The 27585-nt window shown below is 42.3% G+C and overlaps 1 protein-coding gene across 1 annotated transcript in view; it reads left to right on the top strand.

The window, feature by feature from the left end:
- The window catches only part of LOC139273124 (neurexin-1-like), a 2375046-nt gene that overhangs the window by 1217430 nt on the left and 1130031 nt on the right, over window positions 1-27585 (top strand). The window contains exons 12-13 of the mRNA XM_070889537.1: window positions 11438-11819; window positions 12156-12346. Of these exons, the coding sequence (XP_070745638.1) occupies window positions 11438-11819; window positions 12156-12346 (573 nt within the window). The remainder of the gene's footprint in view (window positions 1-11437; window positions 11820-12155; window positions 12347-27585) is intronic.

The raw sequence follows: 27585 nt of genomic DNA, 5'->3' as shown, positions 1-27585 counted from the left end.
CCCAGAGTCCAGAGAATTTTGGTAGATTATAACGAATGCATCTGCTATAACTTCCGCCATCTCTGTTAATACCCTGGGATGCATGTCATCAGGACCAGGGGACTTGTCTACCTTGAGTCCCATTAGCCTGTCCAACACTACCCCCCGAGTGATAGTGATTATCTCAAGGTCCTCCCTTCCCACATTCCTGTGACCAGCAATTTCTGGCATGGTTTTTGTATCTTCCACTGTGAAGACCGAAGCAAAATAATTGTTTAAGGTCTCAGCCATTTCCACATTTCCCATTATTAAATCCCCCTTCTCATCTTCTAAGGGACCAACATTTACTTTAGTCAATCTTTTTCATTTTATATATCTGTAAAAGCTTTTACTATCCGTTTTTATGTTTTGCGCAAGTTTACCTTCGTAATCTATCTTTCCTTTCTTTATTGCTTTCTTAGTCATTCTTTGCTGTCGTTTAAAATTTTCCCAATCTTCTATTTTCCCACTAACCTTGGCCACCTCATACGTATTGGTTTTTAATTTGATACTCTCCTTTATTTCCTTCGTTATCCACGGCTGGTTATCCCTTCTCTTACCGCCCTTCTTTTTCACTGGAATATATTTTTGTTGAGCACTATGCAAGAGCTCCTTAAAAGTCCTCCACTGTTCCTCAATTGTGCCACCATTTAGTCTGTGTTTCCAGTCTACTTTAGCCAACTCTGCCCTCATCCCACTATAGTCCTGTTCCTAATTCTGATGTTTTGATGAGTAATTTAATACAATAGTTAGAACATTGTTTTCTTAATCCAGATGGTTTATGTGGACTACATATTGTTCCCAGGTCATATTTACTGGCAGATGTTTTGATAACTAGATCTGTCTGTGGTGCCATATGCTTCCCAGGAATGAATGTGATGCCCCAGTTTTCTCAGCCGAAGTGAATTGCAGATGGGAGTTCTGTTGGGATTACTGGAACTTTCCTCTGATTTCCAGTTCCTAGAAAGATCTGTTTAATAAAATTGGCCTTAATTTGGCTCTTTTGTTCAGAGAGGCCAGAAAGTGAAGAAAATAAAATAGAAATCTCCTGTTGGTATAATATCAAGGACACATTCGAGGGAATTTTTACCTTACCTGTCGGTCAGGAACACAGTGGGCATATCGTTAAATTGGTCTGCGAGCACACCGCTCAATTCTCAGGGCCGCCATTGTAACCTCACATTTTTATTTTGGCGACGAGGCAGGTGCCTCACCAATACATGCAACATGGGGTCTTATGATGTCATTGGCACCTCTATGATATTTTAATGGCATTCTGAGAGGGGTAACCACTGCGGGCACCCCGCTCCGCTCAGCAATACCTGGTGAGGAAGAAGAGGATGCTCTTTAATGCAAATAAAAGCTTTCCTTAGTGGAATTAGGAGGAGCAAGAGTGCTCGTTGGACCCCACAAAGAAAGCCTGCATCTCTGCTGCCCCAGGCATCCCCTGCCCCCCAGCCCTTCCAATTCCCACTTGCAAAACAGCTAAAAACACCCCACCCCCACCCCCACCCCGTGACTTACATTGGTGCTGGCGGGCGACCTGTGAGCTCTGCGACATTGTCCTGCCCGAATCCAACCAGTTGTCCTTTTCCACCCGCTTCGGGCAGTGCCCACAGGATGTAAATGAGGCCCGACATTAAAATCAGCCGAGGCTGCTCAGGAATTAAAATCCACCTCTTTGTCATTGTACTTTAGTTGGAGCGCAGGTTTCATTGATCTCATGCTGGAAGTACAAAAGGTAAAAGTTGTCCATTGCCTTTCACCATTTGTCATCTCAACTTGAGTGATACCCATATACTGAACATAAAGTTTAACAGATGAAGGATATTTATAAATTTTATTAAAATAATATAATAGAAAAAAATGGTCAACAATTTAGGTAATTAAAAAATATGCACGCAGAAGTTTCACAGGTGCAGGGCGTTGGTGCACTAGCATATTGTTCCGTAGTCTGATGGACTGCAGGTAAACATAGAAACCATAGAAAATAGGTGCAGGAGTAGGCCATTCGGCCCTTCGAGCCTGCACCACCATTCAATAAGATCATGGCTGATCATTCCCTCAGTACCCCTTTCCTGCTTTCTCTCCATACCCGTTGATCCCTTTAGCCGTAGGGGCCATATCTAACTCCCTCTTGAATATATCCAATGAACTGGCATCAACAACTCTCTGCAGCAGGGAATTCCATAGGTTAACAACTTTCTGAGTGAAGAAGTTCCTCCTCATCTCAGTCCTAAATGGCCGACCCCTTATCCTAAGACTCTGTCCCCTGGTTCTGGACTTCCCCATCATCGGGACCATTCTTCCCGCATCTAACCTGTCCAGTCCCATCAGAATCTTGTAAGTTTCTATGAGATCCCCTCTCATCCCTCTAAACTCCAGTGTATAAAGGCCCAGTTGATCCAGTCTCCTCATATGTGAGTCCCGCCATACCAGGAATCAGTCTGGTGAACCTTCGCTGCATCCCTCAATAACAAGAACGTCCTTCCTCAGATTAGGAGACCAAAACTGAACACAATATTCCAGGTGAGACCTCACCAAGGCCCTGTACAACTGCAATAAGACCTCCCTGCTCCTATATTCAAATCCCCTAGCTATGAAGGCCAACATACTATTTGCCTTCTTCACCGCCTGCTGTACCTGCGTGCCAGCTTTCAGTGACTGATGAACCATGACACTCAGGTCTCGTTGCACCGCCCCCTTTCCTAATCTGCTGCCATTCAGATAATATTCTGCCTTCGTGTTTTTGCCCCGAAAGTGGATAACCTCACATTTATCCACATTATACTGCATCTGCCATGCATTTACCCACTCACCTAACCTGTCCAAATCACCCTGCAGCCTTTTAGCATCCTCCTCACAGCTCACACCGCCACCCAGTTTAGTGTCATCTGCAAACTTGGAGATATTACACTCAATTCCTTCATCTAAATCATTCATGTATATTGTAAATAGCTGGGGTCCCAGCACTGAACCCTGCGGCACTCCACTAGTCACTGCCTGCTATTCTGAAAAGGATCCATTTATCCCGACTCTCTGCTTCCTGTCTGCCAATCAGTTCTCTATCCATGTCAGTACATTACCCCCAATACCATGTGCTTTGATTTTGCACACCAACCTCTTGTGTGGGACCTTGTCAAAAGCCTTTTGGAAGTCCAAATACACCACATCCACTGGTTCTCCCTTGTCCATTCTACTAGTTACGTCCTCAAATAATTCCAGAAGATTTGTCAAGCATGATTTCCCTTTCATAAATCCATGCTGACTTGGACCGATCCTGTCACTGCTTTCCAAATGCGCTGCTATTTCATCTTTAATAATTGATTCCAACATTTTCCCCTCTGATAACATTGTTGGGTGAGATAGTTAATCAAGGCTCATCTGCCCTCTCAGGTGAACGTAAAAGGTCTCATGGCGCTATTCGAAGAAGAGCAGGGGAATTCTTCAGGTGTCCTGGCTAATATTTATTCGTCAACTATTTCCAGTAAAACAGATTATCTGGAAATGTACCTCATTGCTGTTTTTAGGATTTTGCTTTGTGCAATGGTATGTTGGCCTTCATAGCTAGGGGATTTGAGTATAGGAGCCGGGAGGTCTTACTGCAGTTGTACAGAGCCTTGGTAAGGCCTCACCTGGAATATTGTGTTCCGTTTTGGTCTCCTAATCTGAGGAAGGACGTTCTTGCTATTGAGGGAGTGCAGCGAAGGTTCATCAGACTGATTCCAGGGATAGCTGGACTGTCATATGAGGAGAGACTGGATCAACTGGGCCTTTAATCACTGGAGTTTAGAAGGATGAGAGGGGATCTCATAGAAACATATAAGATTCTGACAGGACTGGACAGGTTAGATGCGGGAAGAATGTTCCCGATGTTGGGGAAGTCCAGAACCAGGGGACATAGTCTTAGGATAAGGGGTAGGCCATTTAGGACTGAGATGAGGAGGAACTTCTTCACTCAGAGAGTTGTTAACCTGTGGAATTCCCTGCCGCAGAGAGTTGTTGATGCCAGTTCGTTGGATAAATTCAAGAGGGAGTTAGATATGGCCCTTAAGGCTAAGGGGATCAAGGGGTATGGAGAGAAAGCAGGAAAGAGGTACTGAGGGAATGATCAGCCATGATCTTATTGAATGGCGGTGCAGGCTCGATGGGCCGAATGGCCTACTCCTGCAGCTATTTTCTATGTTTATAAAGCGACGGTGCAATATCCTACATTATAACAGTGACTATAATTCAAAGGTACTTCATTAACTGTGAAGTGTTTGACATGTCCCAAGCTTATGAAAGGAGGTATATAAATGAAAATGTTTTCATTCATATCGTGAATGTCTTAGCTCAGCCTAATGGAGAACAAAGATTGTGGTTTTAGAGCAATCAAAGCTATGTTTCTATTTTCTCCTCCTCTCAATGCCCTGTTAGAGAATAGCACCGAGAGTCTGTTATCCTTCTCTGCCTCTCAGTCAGGATCTGATGCATGCTAAATTTCTTTTAAATGCAATTTAACAGAAACATAATAGAACCTGACGCGGTTCTAGATTCATGACAGAGAAGGATTACAGCAAAACAATAATGTGTCATTTCTCTCATGATGCCATCATGTGCGAGTGATATATTAACAGGATACAGTGATATGCTTGGAGCCAAATTGCATCTTTATATCTTTGTATTTGACAAACAACAATTTGACAAACATTGTTCAGTTGAGTTTATAGTCCTTTTAGGTAGGTAAAAATATTATCCACCTCGTCCTTTACTGCTGCTGTAACTCTTATCCAGACTTAATAGGCGGGATTTTCCTCTGCTAAACTGCCCATTTTCCAGCATTGCCAAAGTAGTGCAGCAGGCAAAAAAGGGTGTGAAGCTATCAGTAAATCTCTGCCCCTAAATTGACTGACCGAAATGTTCTTCAGATCTCAGCAGTCAGTCCTTTGACCACCATGCTGCATTTAAATGATGGTGATGGGGGGTGGGTCTTGAGAAATCAGCTGATATTTCTGCCTTGCCACCACTGTGATGCCAAGAGACAGCTAGATTGATTCCAACATGGGAGTGCATTGACTAGTGCAGTGAGAAGAATGTGTCAAACCGAGAAGTCCTACGACCTAGTTTTGACCTCTTTTCCCTCTCCGAATCCTTCCTACTGTCAGCAGGTCTCCTGAGGGTTCATTCATGTGTTGTTTTAAGAGGGTGATGTTCGTACTGGTGCCCATTGTCGGCGAGGAGGAAAACAATGACCATTGTATACCTTGCCTGATCTGGTGAGGTTGTTCAACTTCTTTTGGCACTGCTCTGCATTCCTGGGGATGAAGGAGTTGACACTCAGTGCTAATGCCACCTCACTCCAAGATGCATGTGTGATACTCCTTGCTGACATGGACACCAATGAGTCTGTGTCTCCAGACTCCAGCTTCCTCCAGGAGTGCTTAGCGATCTGAATTGCTAAAGTCATTCTGTGTTCTTCAACTCCTGCTTTTCCCTGCCAAGCCATGCCCTGCTGCCTTATCTGACTGCTTGGTATGAGTGCTCCTGCTGTAGACATAATTCTTGAAAAGTATGATGCAAAGTTTGAGGAGTTGAGCACTGAAATTATCTGGAGAGTCAAATGAATGAGCTCAAATGAATGCTCCTTCCGTACCTTGTAATATTTTGCAGTCTGATGCTGACGTGTCCAGGCTGAACTGCCCTTTTTAAATGCCAGACTGCAACTCTGACACATTTTTCCACCCATTTTTTAGTGGATTTACACCAGAGATTACTCAAATGGGTATGCAAATAAGCTTACCCAGGAAACTCTTCTGCAATTACCTCTTCAGGGTGCAAATCTTTTTTCAGTGATGCAACAGTAGTGCAACTCACTGCAAGGAAATTCATTCCCAGACAGTCCAAATCATTGTTTTCTCGAGAATGTAAATTATGTCATGTACCCTGCTGCTATGATATCACTGCATATTACATCATATGCATCCATAGTAATTATAGAATCATAGAATAGTATAGCACAGAATGAGGTTATTCGGCCCATTGAGTCTGCACTAGCTCTTTTGAAGAGCAATCCAGTTAGAATTAGTCTGGTTTCATTTATTTTTAAATAACTAGAAATAATCAGTCATAATTGGGAGTTCTTCATTTGTAATCTAGTACACCTGTTGCCATTTTAGCAACACTGTATTTTGCTGTTACTTAACAGTTTACCTCCATACTTCTCACTCTTTATATCACCATCTGGAAGGGTGGTGAAATGTTCAATTCAACTTTTTTATCCTTTAACTATTTTTTGGCTTACCTCTTTATTCCTTTTTTCATATAATTCTGGAACCAGTTTTTGATGCTTGAAGCAGGCCAATCCTTTCTGTTATTCCTATGTGCAGATAATAGGTCGAAATCTATTCTTGTTGTGCCTGTTTTGTGATCGGAAAACAGGGATAGAAATGACCAATTTCACAGACCAATACTCTCTGCCCCAAGAACACCTGAAAAACATCTGACTAAATATTGACCTTGGCTGACTTTCAGGTGTCCCAGGTGGACAGCTTCAATGGGTGTTAGGCCTCTTGCATATGCGATTGAGACATCCAATGCCTGTTTAATGACCTCTCAGCAAAATCTGTCAGCAGTGTTAGTGGGATTGCTGTGGCTGCCACCAAAAATAATGTTTTTTTTTACTCCTGTGGAGCTTGGAGAAGGAGTGCTCATGCTGCCTCCACAGCACTCCTAAGGGCCGCTACCATCTCTCAATTATTCCCCCTCCTGTTCTTCTTCACCCCATTCCAGGACTTAGCTGAGGACTGTTGTCAGTGAGCTAATGGGCAAGCTGCCTCTGGAAGTGCGACTGACTCGATTATTACAATGAGGCTCGAGTCTCAATTTCGGGCAAGCCTTGGGCAGTTCATTGCCCGAAACCAGCCCATAACAAATTTCGATTGAAATACATTGGATATTGGATACAGTATTTATGTAATGTATAGACCGAGCACCATACCAGTGAATTTGTTGTTCATAAATCATTCAGTTAAGTTTGGTTGATGGATACAACCTTTATCCAAAAATTTCCCCATGTCTTTCCATTATATATATTCACTATCCAACAGTTACTCGTATATCATTTTAAATATAAATAATACATTTTGTGGGACTGTAAACAAAATTAAAAATACATAAAATAAGACATCGACTTGAAAGAAGGTTATTTGCCCAGAATTTGCTGGAGTGGAAAATGGAATGCAGCATCAGTTAGACTTTTTCTTTCAACCTTTAGCTCAAAAGTTTTGCACCTTAAATTGCTGGAAGCGTGAGCTGATAACTGGGCACCTGGAGCCTTGGTGAATGAGGGGACCAACAGTCTATCTCCTTAATCAATGAATTTAAGGATAGAGAAAGAAACAGCGGAATGAAGAGGAAGTAAATAGGGTGAATTAGAGTTAAATCAGGTGTAGAAAGAGAAAAAAAAGAGAGAATTAAGTGAGAGAAAAAGGAGCCAGATAGGAAAAGTAAGAAAAAAAAAATACAATTTAAAATTTTGAAAAATCTCTCAGAACAATTTATTACCTGCAGGAATGAGACTGCAAAGTTTCAATTGTTGCCTTTCGAGGCCGGAGAGATTGAGTGGCATCATAGGACTATAAATCTCATAATTAAACGGGTCCTTATGCTGTTAAGTACTAGCCCTAACTTTCTGCGGCGAGCTTAATTTGTATTTACTGCACAAATGCAGCAATTTCTTGAAATTCATGGGGAGGTTGAGGGTAAGTTCCCGTTTTTGCAAGGCTAATGGCGGAATGGTGCAAATCATCCAGCAATTTGTGCCGATTTGTAACTCAAAGCATATCTCTTCCTCACCAAAAGTGGCTGGATAATTTGCACACTAATAACGACATGTGCATTAAAGTCATCGTTATTTTGCCAGCAAATTCTGGGTGAATAAATCATCACCTACATGTGCAAAATAATTAACCCTTAAAATGACGATCATTTCAGTTTTTTGTGACAGCTGTGCAGTGCTACTATTAACTGAAAAGTAGAAAAATTGACAAACAAGACTAATACTAGTCCACACCAAGGTCTGAGTGTTGCTGTATTCTTTGTAGTTGCTACATTAAGGACAGAACTTAAATGGAAAATCTCAGGGTGGTCTTAAGAACATATGAACATAGGAAATAGGAGCAGGAATAGGGCATTGGCCCCTCGAGCCTGCTCCGCCGTTTAATAAGATCATGGCTGATCTGATCTCAGATGAGGAGAAACTTCTTCACTCAGAGTTGTGGGCATGTGGAATTCTCTATCACAGAAAGATGTTGGGGCCAGTTCGTTAGATATATTCAAAAGGGAGTTAGATGTGGCCCTCACAGCTAAAGGGATCAAGGGGTATGGAGAGAAAGCAGAAATGGGATACTGAAATGCATGATCAGCCATGATCATATTGAATGGTGGTGCAGGCACGAAGTGCCGAATGGCCTGCTCCTGCATCTATTTTCTATGTTTCTATGTTTCTCTTCCCCTCCCTACAGCACCAATTCTGGAGTGCCCCAAATGTCTATCTTTTGCAGTCTCCTCTTCCCCATACCTGCTGCCCCTCTGAAACATCACCCGCTTCTACATATAGTCCAATCACACATCGCTCCATCTCTAGCTCTATATCAGCTTCATCAACAATAACAATAACAACAACTTCCATTTATATCGTAAAACATCTCCAGGCAACTCACAGGAGCGTTATCAAACAAAATTTGTCATTGAGCTACGTAAGGAGATATTGGACGTGACCAAATGGTTAGTCAAAGAGCTAGGTTTTAAAAAGCATCTTAAAGGAGGAGAGGTAAAGACACAGAGGTTTAAAGAGAGAACTCCAGAGCTTAGGGCCTAGGTAGCTGAGAGCGTTGTCACCAGTGCTGGACTGATTAAAATTGCGGATGTGCAAGAGGCCAGAGTTAGAGGAGCGCAGAGATCTTGGAGGGACAACTACCTGTGGACTTTCAGATCACTTGTTCAAAGTCCAGTTCTAGATGAGTCATAAATTTCACCAGCTCACCATTGGAACGATCTAAGCCATCATCTTTGGTCCCAACACAAACTCCACTTTTTGTGAGTCATCAATTTCATTCTCCTTCCTGACCACTGTCTCAGACGAAAACCAGACTGTTCGCAAGCTTGATATCCTGTTTAACCTTAAGCTTGGTTTCAGACCCCTTGAGCTTTCCATCATAAAGGCCGCTTACCTTCTCCTCCACAACATTGCCACACTATCACCCAAAGTTAAAATTACCCCCTGTGAGTCCATACCCCCAAACTCCACATACTTTAACTCGAGGCCAAAAAAAATGGAGACAGTCACTGAAAAGCAGTACTTCTGAGATTGTCATTGATGCAAATTCTTGGGGTGGAGAATAAGAAGCTTCTGCTTGTATTGGGCAGCGCTTGATCCTCATACTGGGGCCAAAAGTGGCATCTTTTACATTTAGGAACATAAAAATCATTACTTAAAAAAAACAAGCATTCCATTCGGAATGAATTTGGTCAAAGAAACATCAGCATCTATATGGAAATATTAATATTACTATTCAAGGAATTAAGGAATCTTATTAAAAATGCTTACAGTCATTGCTCAAGTGTACAGCAGGTTCCACAAGGTTAAATAGATTTTTTTATTGTTCCCCAAAGTGTCAGCAGTCAGCTGGGATCCAGGGACTGATACTGCCATGTCTTTCTCACTTTTACTGAAACACATTTTGACAGTTGTGAGATCAATTAGCCCTGCAGTTAGTGTGTTTTCAAGCACAAACCTCACCATTTTGATCCCAATTGACAACTAAGGGTTGCTGCCACACACCGAAGCATTAAAATGCCATTTGGCACTTTTAAAACATGAAGTTCTCTTTAACAGTATATCTACACTATGTCTCATTAAATCAACTCTGAATTTTCCAATGTAAAACAGGAACATATACGAAAAATAAAGATATTTAATGATAGCTTATGTGAAAATATATTTTAATTTGAGATTAATGTCTAATTCATGCAATTTTAAAAGCTAAGGATTCAAAATTCTCCAGTTTATTTTGTCATGTATCCTGTACAAAAATCTATACTTTTATGGCCAAATATGCCTTTTTGTCAGGATAATACTTAACAGAATGATTGCTGATTCGTGGAAACTTTTATTGCATTTAGGTCTATTAGCTGCTTTCCATTTACAGTCAGTAATATTTTAGCAATTAGTTTAAAGGAATGCAATAGAGGTTTTTCAATGCTGCAAAATATACTGCAAAAATTAAGTCTGCATGGCAGATGAAGTATAATGTGGATAAATGTGAGGTTATCCACTTTGGTGGTAAAAACAGAGAGACAGACTATTATCTGAATGGTGACAGATTAGGAAAAGGGAAGGTGCAACGAGACCTGGGTGTCATGGTACATCAGTTATTGAAGGTTAGCATGCAGGTACAGCAGGCGGTTAAGAAAGCAAATGGAATATTGGTCTTCATAGCGAGGGGATTTGAATACAGGGGCAGGGAGGTGTTGCTACAGTTGTACAGGGCCTTGGTGAGGCCACACCTGGAGTATTGTGTACAGTTTTGGTCTCCTAACTTGAGGAAGGACATTCTTGCTATTGAGGGAGTGCAGCGAAGATTCACCCAGAGAGTGGTGAACCTGTGGAATTCTCTACCACAGAAAGTAGTTGAGGCCAATTCACTAAATATATTCAAAAGGGAGTTAGATGAAGTCCTTACTACTCGGGGGATCAAGGGTTATGGCGAGAAAGCAGGAAGGGGGTACTGAAGTTTCATGTTCAGCCATGAACTCATTGAATGGCGGTGCAGGCTAGAAGGGCTGAATGACCTGCTCCTGCACCTATTTTCTATGTTTCTATGTTTCTATGAAAAGCAAAATGCAGTCACAATGAAATATTCTATTGTTACCCTCTGCTAACAGGAATATTCTAGTAAACACTAGATGCCGGTGAATGATTAAACATTTGCACTTAATTATTATATAATAGTAGAAATCAAGGTGCATTCTTGTTATGTTATGGAACAATGCTAGAAATCATTTCTTCACATTCTGTTTCACAATTAACAACAAAAGTGTATAAATAGCACCATCTACTGGATCCTTAATAGTTTGCATGAAGAATAATTTACAAATACTGGATTATGTTGAGAAAACTGTAAAAAATATGGTGTTCTGCATCGTGTTGGAGTATAAATATTACTATAATCTTTCAGAAGACTGGACTCTTTTATAGGAAAATTATTGGACATATATAGATGAAAATGACATTGGAACTGATGGGGGCATGAGAAGAATAGAATTTAAACAGAAAATGCAGTTCAACATTTTATTAACATGTATTGTAATGAATTCATTTTTACTTTTAGAAACAATGTGTTTTATATGTATTTTATTGTTTCTTTTTTTATTTTAGATCAAATGACAGGAGATCACACTCGTCTGGAGTTCCACAATATCGAAACGGGCATAGTGACAGAGAGGAGATACATGTCAAATGTCCCTTCAAATTTCATCGGCCATTTACAGAGCCTAATGTTCAATGGCATGCCCTACATTGACCTGTGCAAAAATGGTGATATTGACTACTGCGAGCTCAATGCTCGATTTGGTTTAAAAAACATCATTGCTGATCCCATGACCTTCAAGACAAAATCCAGCTTTGTTGCACTGTCCACGTTGCAGGCCTACACCTCCATGCATCTGTTCTTCCAGTTTAAGACCACATCAGCTGATGGCCTGATTCTCTTCAACAGTGGAGATGGCAATGACTTCATTGTGATTGAACTCGTTAAAGGGTATGGTTGCACTCATTGAATTTCAAACAAATGCGCAAAATGTGGAGTTGAGCTCCTACGTTTGCCATGTCATATTTTTGGAAATTCTGCTTGAATGTTTTGTTGCTATTTTAGTTAGAATTGTATTCCTGTTCTTTAATGCTCAGATTCAGGACATTTTCAGCTGTGTATAGGGGGAAAATTGTTCTATGTATAGATCCTTTATAATTATATAGAGTAGAAAATTACACTGGTTCTACAATTCATTTTGCATCTGAATGGTATGAACAGAGAGTACATAATTTTTACTCTTCTAGTATCAGTGAGTTAAACACTTCGTTTTTTTCCCCCCCACAGGTACTTACACTATGTATTCGATTTAGGTACTGGTCCTTCCCTCATTAAAGGCAACTCTGACAAACCACTGAATGACAATAAGTGGCACAATGTGCTGATTTCAAGGGACACAAACAACTTGCACACTGTGAAGATCAACTCCAAACTCATCACTCAAAATACAGTTGGAGCCAGAAATCTAGATCTAAAAGGTAAACATGACTGTTTACCTCCTCTCCAATAAAACATAATTTAATCTGTTTTTCAAAGAGGGAATGTTGATTTAGTCCTTCAGAATTAATCTTTGCACCTTCTTTTCCTGCCTTGGTTCCAAGGACTTCTTGAGTTTCTTCAGACTATTCCCTGCCTCATAGGATTTGCGCTGTCCAGTGTGTAGTTTCAAATTCAAGTGGAATGTACAAGGCCCAAACTGGCACTAATGTGAATTGGAGTTTTATACAAGCGTGGATTTGGACATAAGAATATGGGCTCGAATTTACTCTGCTTTCAGGCACTCTTGTATTGTCCATAGTTGTGAAAAGTAACAAAGAGGCTTTGCGCAGATTCTGCAGCTGTCCTGAAGCTCATTGTAATTTTTCTTCTTCTTCCCTCCCCTGATATTGGCATCTCATACTGCCTCCTAGAAGTACGCAAATAGTGGGAAATTGAGTGTGTAATTTGCTGCACTTCCTTCCCTCACTATCTAGGCCGTGCCTTCAGAAAGCAGTGGTGGTACAAACCAACAACAATTTGCATTTGCATAATGCCCTTATCGTAGTAAAACGTCCTAAGCCTGCTTCACAGGAGCATTATCAAATAACACCTGACACCGAACCACATAAACACATAATAAGACAGGTGATCAAAAGATTGGTCAAAGAGGTAGGCTCTAGGGGTGTCCAAAAGGAAGAAGGAGAGGTAGAGAGGTGGAGAGGCTTAGGGAGGGAATTCCAGAGCTCGGGGCCCAGGCAGCTGAAAGCACGGCTGGCAGTGTTGGAGCGATGATAATCACGGATGCGCAAGAGGCCAGGTTTGGAAGAGTACAGAGATCTCGAAGGCTTGTAGGGCTGGAGGAAGCTACAGAGATGGAGAGGGGCGAGGCCATGGAGAGATTTGAAAAAAGGATGAGAAATTTTAAATCAAGGCTTTGCTGGACTGGAGGCCAATATAGATCAGCGAGCACAGGGGTAATGGGTGAACAGGACTTTGCGAATTAGGATATGGGCAGCAACGTTTTGGACAAGCTCAAGTTTACAGAAGGTGCAAAGTGGGAGGCTGGCCAGGAGAGCATTGGAATTGTTTAGTCTGGAGGTAAAAGAGGTTTGGATGATAGTTTCAGCAGCAGATAAGCTGAGGAGGGACGGAAACGGGCGTGTAACGGATGTGGAAGTAGGCAGTCTTGGTGATGGAGAGGATATGGGGCTGGAAGCTGAGGGCAGGGTCAAATAGGACACCAAGTTTGACAACGGTCTGGTTCTGCCTCAGACAGTGGCCAGGGACAGGGATGGAGTCGGTGGCAAGGGAATGGAGGTGTGGTGGGGACCAAAGATAATGGCTTCGGTCTTCCCAATATTTAATTGGAGGAAATTTCTGCTCATCCAATGCTGGATGTTGGACAAACACCGTGACAAATCAAAGGCAGTGGAGGGGTCAAAGTTGACATTGCAGGTTGCATTTGGCAGTAGGAAACTGGAAGTACTGCATGTGACCACTTTGGTACAGTTGTGAACTCTGAGAGCCATTTCTTACTTACCTGAGCTGCCACTTTGTTGACTGAATAGTTAAGAGCTGGAACACTGCTCCAGGCATTAAATTCTTCATTTTGTGAATGTGACAGAGGCTGAGGACCTTGATCAAGGTACATTGACTGAAAAAAAGTTGCCAAAGGTGGAGCATTGGAAGCAAGGGACAAGAAGTCGATTGGGATCAAAAGATTGGGGTGTGTATGTGCGATTACAGATAGGGTCGGCAAAGACCTTGGAGTGATTTCAACTTGAGGACAAAGATATTCTCGACAATCTGTTATGGTAGGGGAACCCAGTGTAGCTTGGGGAGGATACATGTGGTGTGCTGCAAGCTATCTGTGGGAGAAGACGCAGGCCAATGCATTCTGGACACTGTACTTTATGGAGGGTGGAGACTGGTAAGCATTCAAGATGTGAAGTCTTGAGGTATTCAACATTCAGGAAGGATAGAATAAAAGGAAAAGGAGGTGGGGTAGCATTGTTGGTTAAAGAGGAGATTAATGCAATAGTTAGGAAAGACATTAGCTTGGATGATGTGGAATCTATATGGGTAGAGCTGCAGAACACCAAAGGGCAAAAAACGTTAGTAGGAGTTGTGTACAGACCTCCAAACAGTAATAGGGATGTTGGGGAGGGCATCAAACAGGAAATTAGGGGTGCATGCAATAAAGGTGTAGCAGTTATAATGGGTGACTTTAATATGCACATAGATTGGGCTAGCCAAACTGGAAGCAATACGGTGGAGGAGGATTTCCTGGAGTGCATAAGGGATGGTTTTCTAGACCAATATGTTGAGGAACCAACTAGGGGGGAGGCCATCTTAGACTGGGTGTTGTGTAATGAGAGAGGATTAATTAGCAATCTCATTGTGCGAGGCCCCTTGGGGAAGAGTGACCATAATATGGTGGAATTCTGCATTAGGATGGAGAATGAAACAGTAAATTCAGAGACCATGGTCCAGAACTTAAAGAAGGGTAACTTTGAAGGTATGAGGCGTGAATTGGCTAGGATAGATTGGTGAATGATACTTAGGGGGTTGACTGTGGATGGGCAATGGCAGACATTTAGAGACCGCATGGATGAATTACAACAATTGTACATTCCTGTCTGGCGTAAAAATAAAAAAGGGAAGGTGGCTCAACCGTGGCTATCTAGGGAAATCAGGGATAGTATTAAAGCCAAGGAAGTGGCATACAAATTGGCCAGAAATAGCAGCGAGCCTGGGGACTGGGAGAAATTTAGAACTCAGCAGAGGAGGACAAAGGGTTTGATTTGGGCAGGGAAAATGGAGTACGAGAAGAAGCTTGCAGGGAACATTAAGGCGGATTGCAAAAGTTTCTATAGGTATGTAAAGAGAAAAAGGTTAGTAAAGACAAACGTAGGTCCCCTGCAGTCAGAATCAGGGGAAGTCATAACGGGGAACAAAGAAATGGCAGACCAATTGAACAAGTACTTTGGTTCGGTATTCACTAAGGAGGATACAAGCAACCTTCCGGATATAAAAGGGGTCAGAGGGTCTAGTAAGGAGGGGGAACTGAGGGAAATCTTTATTAGTCGGGAAATTGTGTTGGGGAAATTGATGGGATTGAAGGCCGATAAATCCCCAGGGCCTGATGGACTACATCCCAGAGTAATTAAGGAGGTGGCCTTGGAAATAGCGGATGCATTGACAGTCATTTTCCAACATTCCATTGACTCTGGATCAGTTCCTATGGAGTGGAGGGTAGCCAATGTAACCCCACTTTTTAAAAAAGGAGGGAGAGAGAAAACAGGGAATTATAGACCGGTCAGCCTGACCTCAGTAGTGGGTAAAATGATGGAATCAATTATTAAGGATGTCATAGCAGTGCATCTGGAAAATGGTGACATGATAGGTCCAAGTCAGCATGGATTTGTGAAAGGGAAATCATGCTTGACAAATCTTCTGGAATTTTTTGAGGATGTTTCCAGTAAAGTGGACAAAGGAGAACCAGTTGATGTGGTATATTTGGACTTTCAGAAGGCTTTCGACAAGGTCCCACACAAGAGATTAATGTGCAAAGTTAAAGCACATGGGATTGGGGGTAGTGTGCTGACGTGGATTGAGAACTGGTTGTCAGACAGGAAGCAAAGAGTAGGAGTAAACGGGTACTTTTCAGAATGGCAGGCAGTGACTAGTGGGGTGCCGCAAGGTTTTGTGCTGGGGCCCCAGCTGTTTACATTGTACATTAATGATTTAGACGAGGGGATTAAATGCAGTATCTCCAAATTTGCGGATGACACCAAGTTGGGTGGCAGTGTGAGCTGCGAGGAGGATGCTATTAAGCTGCAGAGTGACTTGGATAGGTTAGGTGAGTGGGCAAATGCATGGCAGATGAAGTATAATGTGGATAAATGTGAGGTTATCCACTTTGGTGGTAAAAACAGAGAGACAGACTATTATCTGAATGGTGACAGATTAGGAAAAGGGAAGGTGCAACGAGACCTGGGTGTCATGGTACATCAGTCATTGAAGGTTAGCATGCAGGTACAGCAGGCGGTTAAGAAAGCAAATGGCATGTTGGCCTTCATAGCGAGCGGATTTGAATACAGGGGCAGGGAGGTGTTGCTACAGTTGTACAGGGCCTTGGTGAGGCCACACCTGGAGTATTGTATACAGTTTTGGTCTCCTAACTTGAGGAAGGACATTCTTGCTATTGAGGGAGTGCAGCGAAGGTTCACCAGACTGATTCCCGGGATGGCGGGACTGACCTATCAAGAAAGACTGGATCAACTGGGCTTGTATTCACTGGAGTTCAGAAGAATGAGAGGAGACCTCATAGAAACGTTTAAAATTCTGACGGGTTTAGACAGGTTAAATGCAGGAAGAATGTTCCCAATGTTGGGGAAGTCCAGAACCAGGGGTCACAGTCTGAGGATAAGGGGTAAGCCATTTAGGACCGAGATGAGGAGAAACTTCTTCACCCAGAGAGTGGTGAACCTGTGGAATTCTCTACCACAGAAAGTAGTTGAGGCCAATTCACTAAATATATTCAAAAGGGAGTTAGATGAAGTCCTTACTACTCGGGGGATCAAGGGTTATGGCGAGAAAGCAGGAAGGGGGTACTGAAGTTTCATGTTCAGCCATGAACTCATTGAATGGCGGTGCAGGCTAGAAGGGCTGAATGGCCTGCTCCTGCACCTATTTTCTATGTTTCTATGTTTCTATGATGGCATGGACAAGGATGTCACTGTGGAGAGAGATGGACAAAAATAAGCTATATTTTACATGTGGAAGAAAGCGGTCTTTGTAATAAATCAGTTTGGGAAGGAAATTCAGCTTGAAACAAGGAAGATATTCATGCTAGGCTTGAAGTGGCAGTCGAGGAATTTGATGGAGTCCAGGGCAATGTCATAGCGGTAATGGCAGGAGCCAAAGAGAATTACTTCAGTTACACCGACATTAAGCTGGAGGTAGTTTCCATTTATGCAGAGCTTAATGTCGGATAGACAGTGGAGGCAATGGCAGAAGTGCTGGACTCAAAATTGGAGGCAGAGAGATAAAGCTAAGTGACATTTGCATACATGCTGTTGGATAATGCGTCTGAGTAGTAGCATGTAAATAGTGAAAAAGAGGGTGCTAAAGGTGAATCCCTTAGTACATCAGAGGTGAGTGAATATTCATAGTAGGACAAACTGTTGGAGGAGATGTGTAGGAGAGACATTGGAGGATGATGGCAAGGTCAATGGTGTCATGGGCAGCAGAAGAGGTCAAGGAGGATAAGGGAAGACAATGAGCCACTGCTGAGGTTGACCAGGACAATCAGTGCTGTGAACCCATATTAGAGGGTCTCAAAAAGAGAGTCATGGAAGAAGTGGCCACATAGTTACAAGGCAATTCTATGTTTCAGGACATGGAGAGAAAGGGAATGTTAGAGATAGAATGGTAGAGAGCAAGGAGAGATTGAGAACAGGTTTTCCAATGATGCTGGTCTGTGCAAGGATAAGTACAGATAACTGAGAGCATTCAGCCCATCTGGCTCATCCTTCCATAGAAACCTATGATCTGCCCATTGTAGTATCGAACTACCTCTTGAATTAATCCAAATTGTTTGCCTCCACAACCCTCCTTAGTCTAGATGTTGGTCACTCTTTCTCTGAAGATGTGCCTCCTCACCTCCATTCTGAACTTGCCTTTTACCACATTGTACTCATCTCCCCTCGTCCTGCAGCTGTGGTTTAACTTGAAATATTGCTGATGGTTAACCTTTTTTTCCACAGTATATTATATACCTCTTTCAGGACACTTTCATGTACCTCAATACAAGGCTGAGTTTCAACGGTTTAAAGACCTACTCCAGAGCAAAGAAACAGTTACTATGGGCCCAAGTTTCCACATGATTTGCGCCTGATTTTTAGGAGCAACTGGTGGAGAACAGACTATCTTAGAAATCGCAATTCTCCACATTTTTTTTTCTGCAGTTCTAGTCAGTTAGAACAGTTTCACTTTGGAACAGAATTTTTTCTTCAAAAGGGAGCATGTCCGGCCACTGACGCCTGATTTCAAAGTTTCCACAGTGAAAACGTACTCCAAACTAACTTAGAATGGAGCAAGTGAAGATTTTTGTAGAACTGAAAATACATTAAAAAATCAGGCACAGGTTACAAATTAGGCGTCCAGAACGAGGTGGAGGGGGAGGGGGGGGGGGAAGGGAAGTCATTAAATTCTATAATAAATCCTTATTTATACTTATACAAATAAATCCAACCTGAATAAACATTTATAAGCAAAGAAAAGATTAAATAAACCATCTTCCTACCTGTGTGAAAGTGCTTCACCCAGGGAGAATGCTGCAGGAAGCCTCACAAGTTGAGGCAGCCGTTCGTTCCCGCGGGGGGAAGGAGGAAGCCGTTCGTTCCCGGGGGGGGGGAAAGGAGGCAGCCGTTTGTTCCCGGGGGGGGGGAAAGGAGGCAGCCGTTTGTTCCCGGGGGGGGGGGAAAGGAGGCAGCCGTTTGTTCCCGGGGGGGGGGAAAGCAGGCAGCCGTTTGTTCCCGGGGGGGGGGAAAGGAGGCAGCCGTTTGTTCCCGGGGGGGTGGGAGGAGGAAGCCGTTCGTTCCCGGGGGGGGGGGAAAGGAGGCAGCCGTTTGTTCCCGGGGGGGGGGGAGGAGGAAGCCGTTCGTTCCCGCGGGGGGAAGGAGGAAGCCGTTCGTTCCCGCGGGGGGGGGGGTGGGTGGGGAGGAGGGAAACGGCTGCCTCAACTTTCTGAGGCTTCCTGCAGCCTTCTCACTGCTGCAAGAAGCCTCAGTGCTGATGTGCTGATGGCAATGTGCTTTTATTAAAAAATGTTCAAAAATGAAACAGCTACAAAGAACTACAAAAATGGCCGAGTGCCAATGTTTTCTTCACACTGTGCGTGCGCTAACGCTCCAACGCGCACACGCAGCGTTGCCGGCAGGAAAAAAAACTAATTTAAATGGTACCCGCCCCCTCCCATTTACAAAATCGGCGCGAGTGTAGGCTCCGCCCCCCCGGGCGCCGCGCCAAGCAGACATGGAGCTGCAGGGCGCTCCAGAATCGCGCGTTTTTTTTCCGGCGCCGTTTTCGGCGTGAAAAACGGGCGCCCAGCTCAGAGGGGCGCCCGTTTTTTATCGTGTGGAAACTTGAGCCCTTAGGGTCAAACATTGCGACCTAAAACCTGAGCTTGTAGTCAGTTGTATTTAAATGGCATGTTAATGTATTTTTCTCCCTGATGTAATTTCGCTCATTAACCCCTTCGCAGCACAGGGCATCATGAATGCTATTGTATGCCACCATCCAGCGTTGTTAAGGATGCGGAAGGGCAAGTCTAAATTTTAAACGGTCCATAAGCCAAGCCCAATCAATTCTAGCAAGAGCAAAATACTGCGGATGTTGAAAATCTGAAAGCTAAACCAGAAAATTTTGGAAATACTCAGCAGGTCGGGCAACATTTGTGGAGAGAGAAACAGAGTTAACCTTTCAGATCGGTGACCTTTCCTGCAATCAATTAAAGGTGGTCAGTTACACTTGGAGAGCATGCCAGATGTATAATTTCACACATCTCTTCAGCTGCCCTGGAGACACACCGTGCTGCTGCAGATGCTCGAGGCCTGGGCCAATGATATTCTGTCCCCCGCCAGAAGCAGGTTCCCGGAATTCTTAGCATGAGCCCAGCCAACGATATATAAATCATCTGACCCCAGAAAATACAATGGAAAAGAAAATCCCGAGATGTGTGAAATGGGCTGCTGGCTCGCTAGCACTCTTTCATTGCCCTTTAAAAGTACCTCCAAGAGTCAGCAAAATCTGGTGTCTTCAGGTAAAGCAGGATCAGAGGGCAGGGGATAATTGAACTAAGGCATGCAGACATAATTCAGTCATCATTTTAAAGTCATGCGCTTAATTTTAATCTGGAGGCAGGTCGGGAGCAGAGGGAAACTCGGGAGAACGAATTAAAAATATTTAAATGGTTGACCCGCCTCCTCGGAGTGGGTTGACTGCCCATTCCCTGTCCCACTTCTTAAAACCAGAAGTTGGTGAATTGGGGTTAAAATTCCCCAACATATTCTGTCCTTAGTTTGATATAATCCTTTATTCTATGTAATTTTTTAATAGTTAAATAGCAATACATAGGTCAAACTAAGAAGCATCGGGGGAAATTTTAACCACCAAAAACAGGTGGGTTTGGGTCGGGTGAGATGAGAGAATTTTTACAATCTCAAACCTGACCCCCAACCCGCCCATTTCCAGTTTAACCGGAGGTGGTATGGGGGGTGGGTGACCTGGCCAGTTAAATATTATAACGAGGCTCTGTGCCTCAGATTTAACCTATATTTAACCCTGGCCGGCCGGGTTTTGAGAAACCAGCATCTAAAAGGAGGCGAGGACTACTTTGTGGAAAAGGTAAGTGCCTTTCCAGCGCTGCTTGTGGGCCAAGAGGAGCAGGAGTGTTTACTCCCAGCCCACTATACTTACTTTCTTCCTTGCTCGCCATTGGACAGCCACCCCCCCCCCATGGATCGGGGATTGGACCCCCTCTCCGGGATCGGAGATCAACCTTTCCCGGGAATGGACCCCCTCCCCCAAGATAATATGAACCCCTCTTTTCCCCCCCCCCCACCCCGACACACAAACACACACACACTACAACCCTAACCCAGCTGCAGGCTTCCTACCTGCCCCTGGCCTGTGGCTTCCTCAGGAGTGTTCCCCTGCCTGAAAGGGAGCAAAGCCTATCAATCATGCTGGCTTCACGGTAGGGAACCAGCTGTAAAAAATACGTTGCTGTGACGTTAAAACTGCACAGCGTGCGGGGAAACAGTCGGGTTTCCCGATCAAAACTCCTCCCTGCTCCTCACAAACCCACTCCATTAAATATAGGGCCATAGAGTTAATTGGCAAATTGGAGTTTTTCCTCTTGGACAGACTGAGGAGCTGGAACATACAAAACTGTGGTGCTATAGTACCCCCACTGGTGAAGTGGTGGAATGACAGCATGACTCTTCACACAAGCAGTTTTCATTACAAATGTGGACATAGGATTTTATAATGGTAAGGTGACAGGATAAGATGACAAGCATAATTTGTATTATAGATGGATTATACAGCTAAAATAAATCCCCTTGGAATGGCTAATTCTTTTTATGATGTAAAAATTCATAAAATGGTATAAAATTGACACTGAACTTTTATTTCATTGTCCCCTCTGCAAATCATTTTCTAAATATATGCAGCTATTACTAATAATTATTTAGTTGACAAAATAAACAATAGACAAGGAAAGAAAACAGCTTTCCAGCAGCTATATGTATACTGGTCTATAAAGACCATTAGAACACTCAATTGTGAAGCACTTCAGCATAAGCAGTGCAAAGGCTGGTGTAAACTGGTGATTTGAATAGAGGCGATGAGTGGATCCAGTTGTCAAAACAGTAATAAATATTAAATGAGCAAAGCTGGATTCTACATGGGGAAAAAAAAACCTTGCAAAAAGGGAATAATAATTGGAAAAGCATTGAGTCGTAGAAACATTCAATAGATAAAAAGTAATGATTTATATTTCTATGATGTAAGTGCACTGAAACATTAATAACTTTTGTAAGATTAGAGTATAACTATACATACCCTGAGCTTGCTACTGTGTGATTTTCACTGAGCTAAAGAGTTGAGTGCTGTGTTATTTTCACATACCTCTATGAAATGACTGGAATTATCCTGTTGAGCACAGGAGCTAAAAACCTTCACACGTTATGGTTTATGGCATTGGGAAATAGTGAGTGTAGAATGCTATTGTGCAAAAATACTGTCCACATTGAAAATAAATAATATCCTGTTGGGTGCATCAGCAATTCTTGTGTAAAGGTAATTTGAAATACAGAAATAATGTACTATAAATATTCTGAATGCTGACATTGCATCCACCTGACAGTTCAAACAGCCAATCAGTTTTGAAAATTTTTTCAAGCAGCACATTTGCAGATTGGATTCATATTTCATACATTTCAATATACAGATATGGAGAGGGCAGTCAGACATCAGGTAACAGAAGTATTGTTGGTTGCTTTGGTAACACTAACTTTCATTCATATTAAGCACATTTAATATAGAAAAGGGCTCGAGGTACTTCACAGAGAAAAAAACACATGGTCAACTGTAGTGGAAGAATTATAAGGGGAAACTAAAAGCACAGAAAAGCTAGCTTTTAAGGAGGCTATAAAGGTAGGGAGACAGGTAGTGAGGCGAAGAGAGTTCCAGAGAGTAGGGTAAATCCGGCTGAAAGCTCTGCCATCGTAGGTAAAACGGAGGGATGAAATGCGTATAATGCCAGAGCTGGAGGACAAAGTGACATAAGGTAGGAGAAGGTTGAATAGATAGTGAGGGGTGAGGTCATGAATGGAATTGTAAATGAGGATCTAGAATTTGATGTGTTGATGGACATGGAGTTAATGGATGTTGGTAAGGACAGATGGTGATGAGCATGTGGGACAGTGCAAGACAGGGTGCAGGCAGGGGAATTTTAGACACGTTGAAAATTGTAGAGCTTGTAACTTGTGAGGTCAGCAAGGAAGTGCCTTGGAGAAGTTGAGCCTCAATTTAACAAATGTGTGGCTGAGGATTTCAGCAGCGGTGAGAATGAGTTGGGTAATGTTGCTGAGGTGAAGATAGATATCCTTGGTGATTGATAAGATACGGGTTTTTAAGTTCAGCCCGAGGTTGAATATGGCACTGAGGTTTTATACCATCCAGTTCAGCCTGAGTAAGCAGCCAGGAAGGAGGGAGATAGAATTGGTGACCAGGGTGCAGGGTTTTTGACAGGAATTAAATAAGTTGGCTTTGGCGTCCCCAATGCTCCGTTGGAGGAAGTTGTAACTTCATTAGTGGAAGGCATTTAGCCATGTTGCAGCAGCTTCAAACAGATGTTCAATGCTGAGGATACAACATATCTGTGTAATAACCTTTTATATTCATAGTCATTTACATCAGAAAGACATCTTATGAGCAACAAGAGATAACAGCATTTTTTACCACCTGCTCTAATTATCAACATCATATCAGCATTTAACTTTGTGAGAGAGTTGGCGACCACAGTATTGTGCCTTTGTGCTGTTCATACCTGAACCTGTTCATTCGTTCCAATTGTTTAGCTCTCGTTCGAGTAAAACATCATTAGAAGGAAGCATTTTGTCAAATTCAAGTGCTAAAAACAGTGCAGAAAAGAACCAAAAGGCTAATCCCTAGTTCAGAGGACTGAATAATGAGGAAAAAACATTGGCTTTCAGACTGGAAAGGAGATGTGTGAGAGAATTTTTTTATAGAGATATATAAAATATTAAATGATATGAAAATAGTTCATGTGGAATATTACTTTAAGTAGGAATAGGACAGGAAAACATAGATTCAAATGAGTATAGGTAACTTTCGGACTGATATCAGGAGGTTCTTCCTTATACAGAGAGTGATGAACATTTGGAAGAAACTTTTGGACTGAGTGGTAGAGTTAGGCAACAATTGGATGCAGCAATGGAGGCATGTAGCATTATTCTGCACGGGTGAAATAAGATGAGTCATATCACAATAGTCACCTGCAACAAATGTAGATATTTGAAGTGACTGCTGTTGTATCCGCTGGAACTTGCAGTTTTATCAGTTCATTAAAAGTCACCCGTGTGTAGCCTGCAAAGGATTTCCATCATGGAAAGTGGTCCTTGTCCACATCGCAGTTGTAAAGTGAATGAACTCTTGCTTTGACCGTCACCTCTTTTCACAGCATTGGATATAAAAGAACAATACAATGGCTGAAAACAAATTGAGAGGGAATGGTATTTTTTGTACTAAAATTAAAAACTAAAGGTAGTGAAAATTTTGCATGTAAAATGGGTTACAGCAAATTGGCAGCCCATTTTACACCAAGCCCAATCTCTTTTCTCTATTGACTTGCACTTATGACCAATTTTACCCCAAAATGTTTAGGGATAGAGTTTCCGCATTGCGTGCAATCGGGAAATTGCAACGGTTAGGTATAGTTCAAGTTTCCGCTAAAATTCATTTGCTTAATCACAAATGTAAAACCTTCCATGAACCAGCGTAATCGGGCAGAGTGATGGAATGTAATTGTTTCCTTTTTTCTTCTTTCCCTTAACAAGTATTCCTTGATGTATTCAAGAGTGGTGTAGCTTTATTAATACAGCTGAAAATGGGTTTATCACCAAAACAAGCATTTTTAATAAGTGTGCTCAGTCTTCCATCTGTGAGTAACCTGATTTATAATCACTGAAAATGACTTTAAACAAACCATACAGAGCCAATTACTAGTTCCATTGGTGTACACTAGTCAGTTTTAGTAAATTGAATATTTTTTGATATGAAACAACTTTTTATGCCTACTAATGCCTGTGCATCTATGAAAATGAGCATAATTTGAAGAGCCTTCCTTAGCTAGTGCAATTGGCAGAATCTCAAAATTTCAATTTGGGTGTGGGGGGGGGCATGGCCAGTTTTGTGGGTGGGGCCTGATTTGGGTGAATTGAGTCTTGAGTATTTTAAAAAATCGCAGAAAACGCGCGTAAGTGGTTTTGGCATAACTCTTACGCTACACGCAAAGATACCCTGATCTTTTGAACTGGTTCGGCCGATTCTGCCCAGATTGAACTGATATTACGAGCGGAAACTCTACCCCTTAGTCTTCATCTGTGACTGTTGAGTACTGTCGGCCCTAATTGGGGTAGGGTTAAAAGAAATCCTCTTTTATATTTATCCCCAAATAAAGTCTCACTCTGACTTTGTGGGAAAAATAGAATGAACAGAAGAATTTTTCCCACATGATTTCCCAAATGCTTTCATCAACCAAACAATTAATAGATTAAAAAAAGATGCTATGGTAAAAATGAATGATTTGTAATTTCCTTTCTTCAGGGGTGCATGGGCTGGAATGCCCACTGGCCATGGATTAAAAATGGAATATGTAGGGAATGACAACAGGCTTATGTCCTTGGGATTGTTTAGAAATGGGCAATTCAACATTAATGGTTCAGAATTTGCAGTAAATGGCGAAGCGACGGTGATCGCCGCTGACCACAAAGAAAGCTGGCCACAAATATCTAGCAATCTCTGTGACAAAAACTTTAGGTTTCTTGACGTTAAATTGATTGTAATGCTATCAAAATGGTATCCCCAGTGTAATGCAGCAGTGGCATCATCAAGTTGTCTAAGCAGCCAATCACATGAAGAATTCTCATAGACAGCAAACTGGGAAATAAAAAGCACTGATTCAATTCACTTTTTAAAAGTTTTACTGACAGCAAAATAAAGATTGGGATTTATACATGGAGTTAAAATAGAAGCTGAAATATGATAAACAAACTTAATTTTCTATCATAATGGAGAAGTTTGACATTCCACAAATATAAAATTAGTTTTTCAGGGCCAGAATGTTGGTTTATCAGTCAGTACACCGTTAAAACCCCAGTTCCACCTATTTCAACAAGGCTTAATCTTTAATGGGGTATTTAACAGTGCAATTAGCTCGGAAAAGCTCAAGTTTTCGTCTGTTCAACTGATTTCATTGATTGCCGGTTGTGGGGAGTTCTACAGTGCAGTATGTTGTGGAACAGTGAATGATCGACCACAACATCACAATTTCTGCGTTTATCTGCGCATGCGTTAAATCCTGACTTTACGGTCAGTTTCAGAAGGATAATGGTGGCGAACAGTGAGAGTTTGCTTTCATTACCACCGCAAAATCTTGGCCAATATGCCAGTAACCATCCCTGGAACAAAATGCTTCACTTCTCCACTACCTTGGTCCAAATCATTTGAATGCAAGCTTTTAGATGTAGTTACTGTTCTTACATGTCCTTTCCTTTTGCCCTTTCTGATGTCAGCTGAGTAGTGTGTGGAGATGACCTTTTCATTTGAATGAATTGCAAATTCAATGTCGAGGACAACTCAGATTCTGACAAAGTGTTTACACATCAGGAACTCTTAGATTACAAGAATTAACGAGCCATCTGGGTCAGATAATCCATAAATTCCAAATCTGTAATGTAGTTTGTTTTCCATGATTTACTGTTAGCTAACTTGTCATGTGTTTATTCTGTGTTGCCGTGCCTTTACTCAAAAAAGATTATATTTATTGATTTCTGACGTGTCATTTCGCACCTGATCATATGATAGTTGGAGGGTTTATTCTGTTGGTGCAATGGTCTATTGGAAAACTCCAGAATATCAATTTAACCTTAAATTCATTATTATACATGACTGATAAGTTGTCTTCCTTAGCATAAAATGTGATTCCAGCAGTTCAGGAACCATTGTTTTCCACACAATCATATGTACTAATAACAGTCAATCCATTTTTTATGATATTTATCAATGCAGCAATTTATCAATCAATTCCAGTATCTGAACAAAAAAAAGTTACTACTGCTGCAAGTCATGTCTAAAAAGCTAAAAACTGGTGCAGAGATCAGGACAAGTGTATGGTAAAGGAAAATTGTGTTTAACTGATATGCAAAGGGATGGGGACAATTAAAGGGAAGTGCCACAATGGGGGAGGGGGCAGAAATTCTAATAGCCTTTAGAAAAACGTAAGTGGCAGCTCAATCATTAGCAGCCATTCCTAAGGCTGGAAGAGATAGGGTTGACCAACAATGAAGAGTAAAGAAGCCCATGTACATGATAAAGGCAACAGCTGACCTGTTTTGAGACTGGCTGTGCTGGACATTTTAGCAACAGGTTTCTTTAAAAGGTCCATCATGATCCTACCACCAAACACATCTTCCCCTCCCTTCCCCTTTCAGCATTCCGAAGGGACCATTCCCTCCGCGACAGCCTGGTCCACTCCTCAATCACCCACATCACCCCTCCCCTTCCCATGGCATCTTCCCGTGCAAGCACAAGACATGCAACATCTGCCCTTTTACCTCCTCCCTTTCCAAAGTCCAGGGCCTCAAACACTCCTTCCAGGTGAAACTGCGATTTACTTGTACTTCTTTCAATTTAGTATATTGTATTCGCTGCTCAGGATGTGGTCTCCTCTACATTGAGAAGACCAAACGCAAATTGGGTGACCGTTTTGCAGAACACCCCCGTTCAGTCCACAAGCATGACCCCGAGCTTCCGGTCGATTGCCATTTTAATTCTCCGTCCCACTCCCGCTCTGACCTCTCTGTCCTTGGCCTCCTACACTATTCCAACGAAGCTCAACAAAAGCTCGAGGAACAATACCTCA

The sequence above is a fragment of the Pristiophorus japonicus genome, chromosome 9 (assembly GCF_044704955.1).
Source record: "Pristiophorus japonicus isolate sPriJap1 chromosome 9, sPriJap1.hap1, whole genome shotgun sequence".
Taxonomy (NCBI): Eukaryota; Metazoa; Chordata; class Chondrichthyes; family Pristiophoridae; genus Pristiophorus; species Pristiophorus japonicus.
Note: the sequence above shows the minus strand (reverse complement) of the source record. Positions and strands in the feature narration are given on the sequence as shown.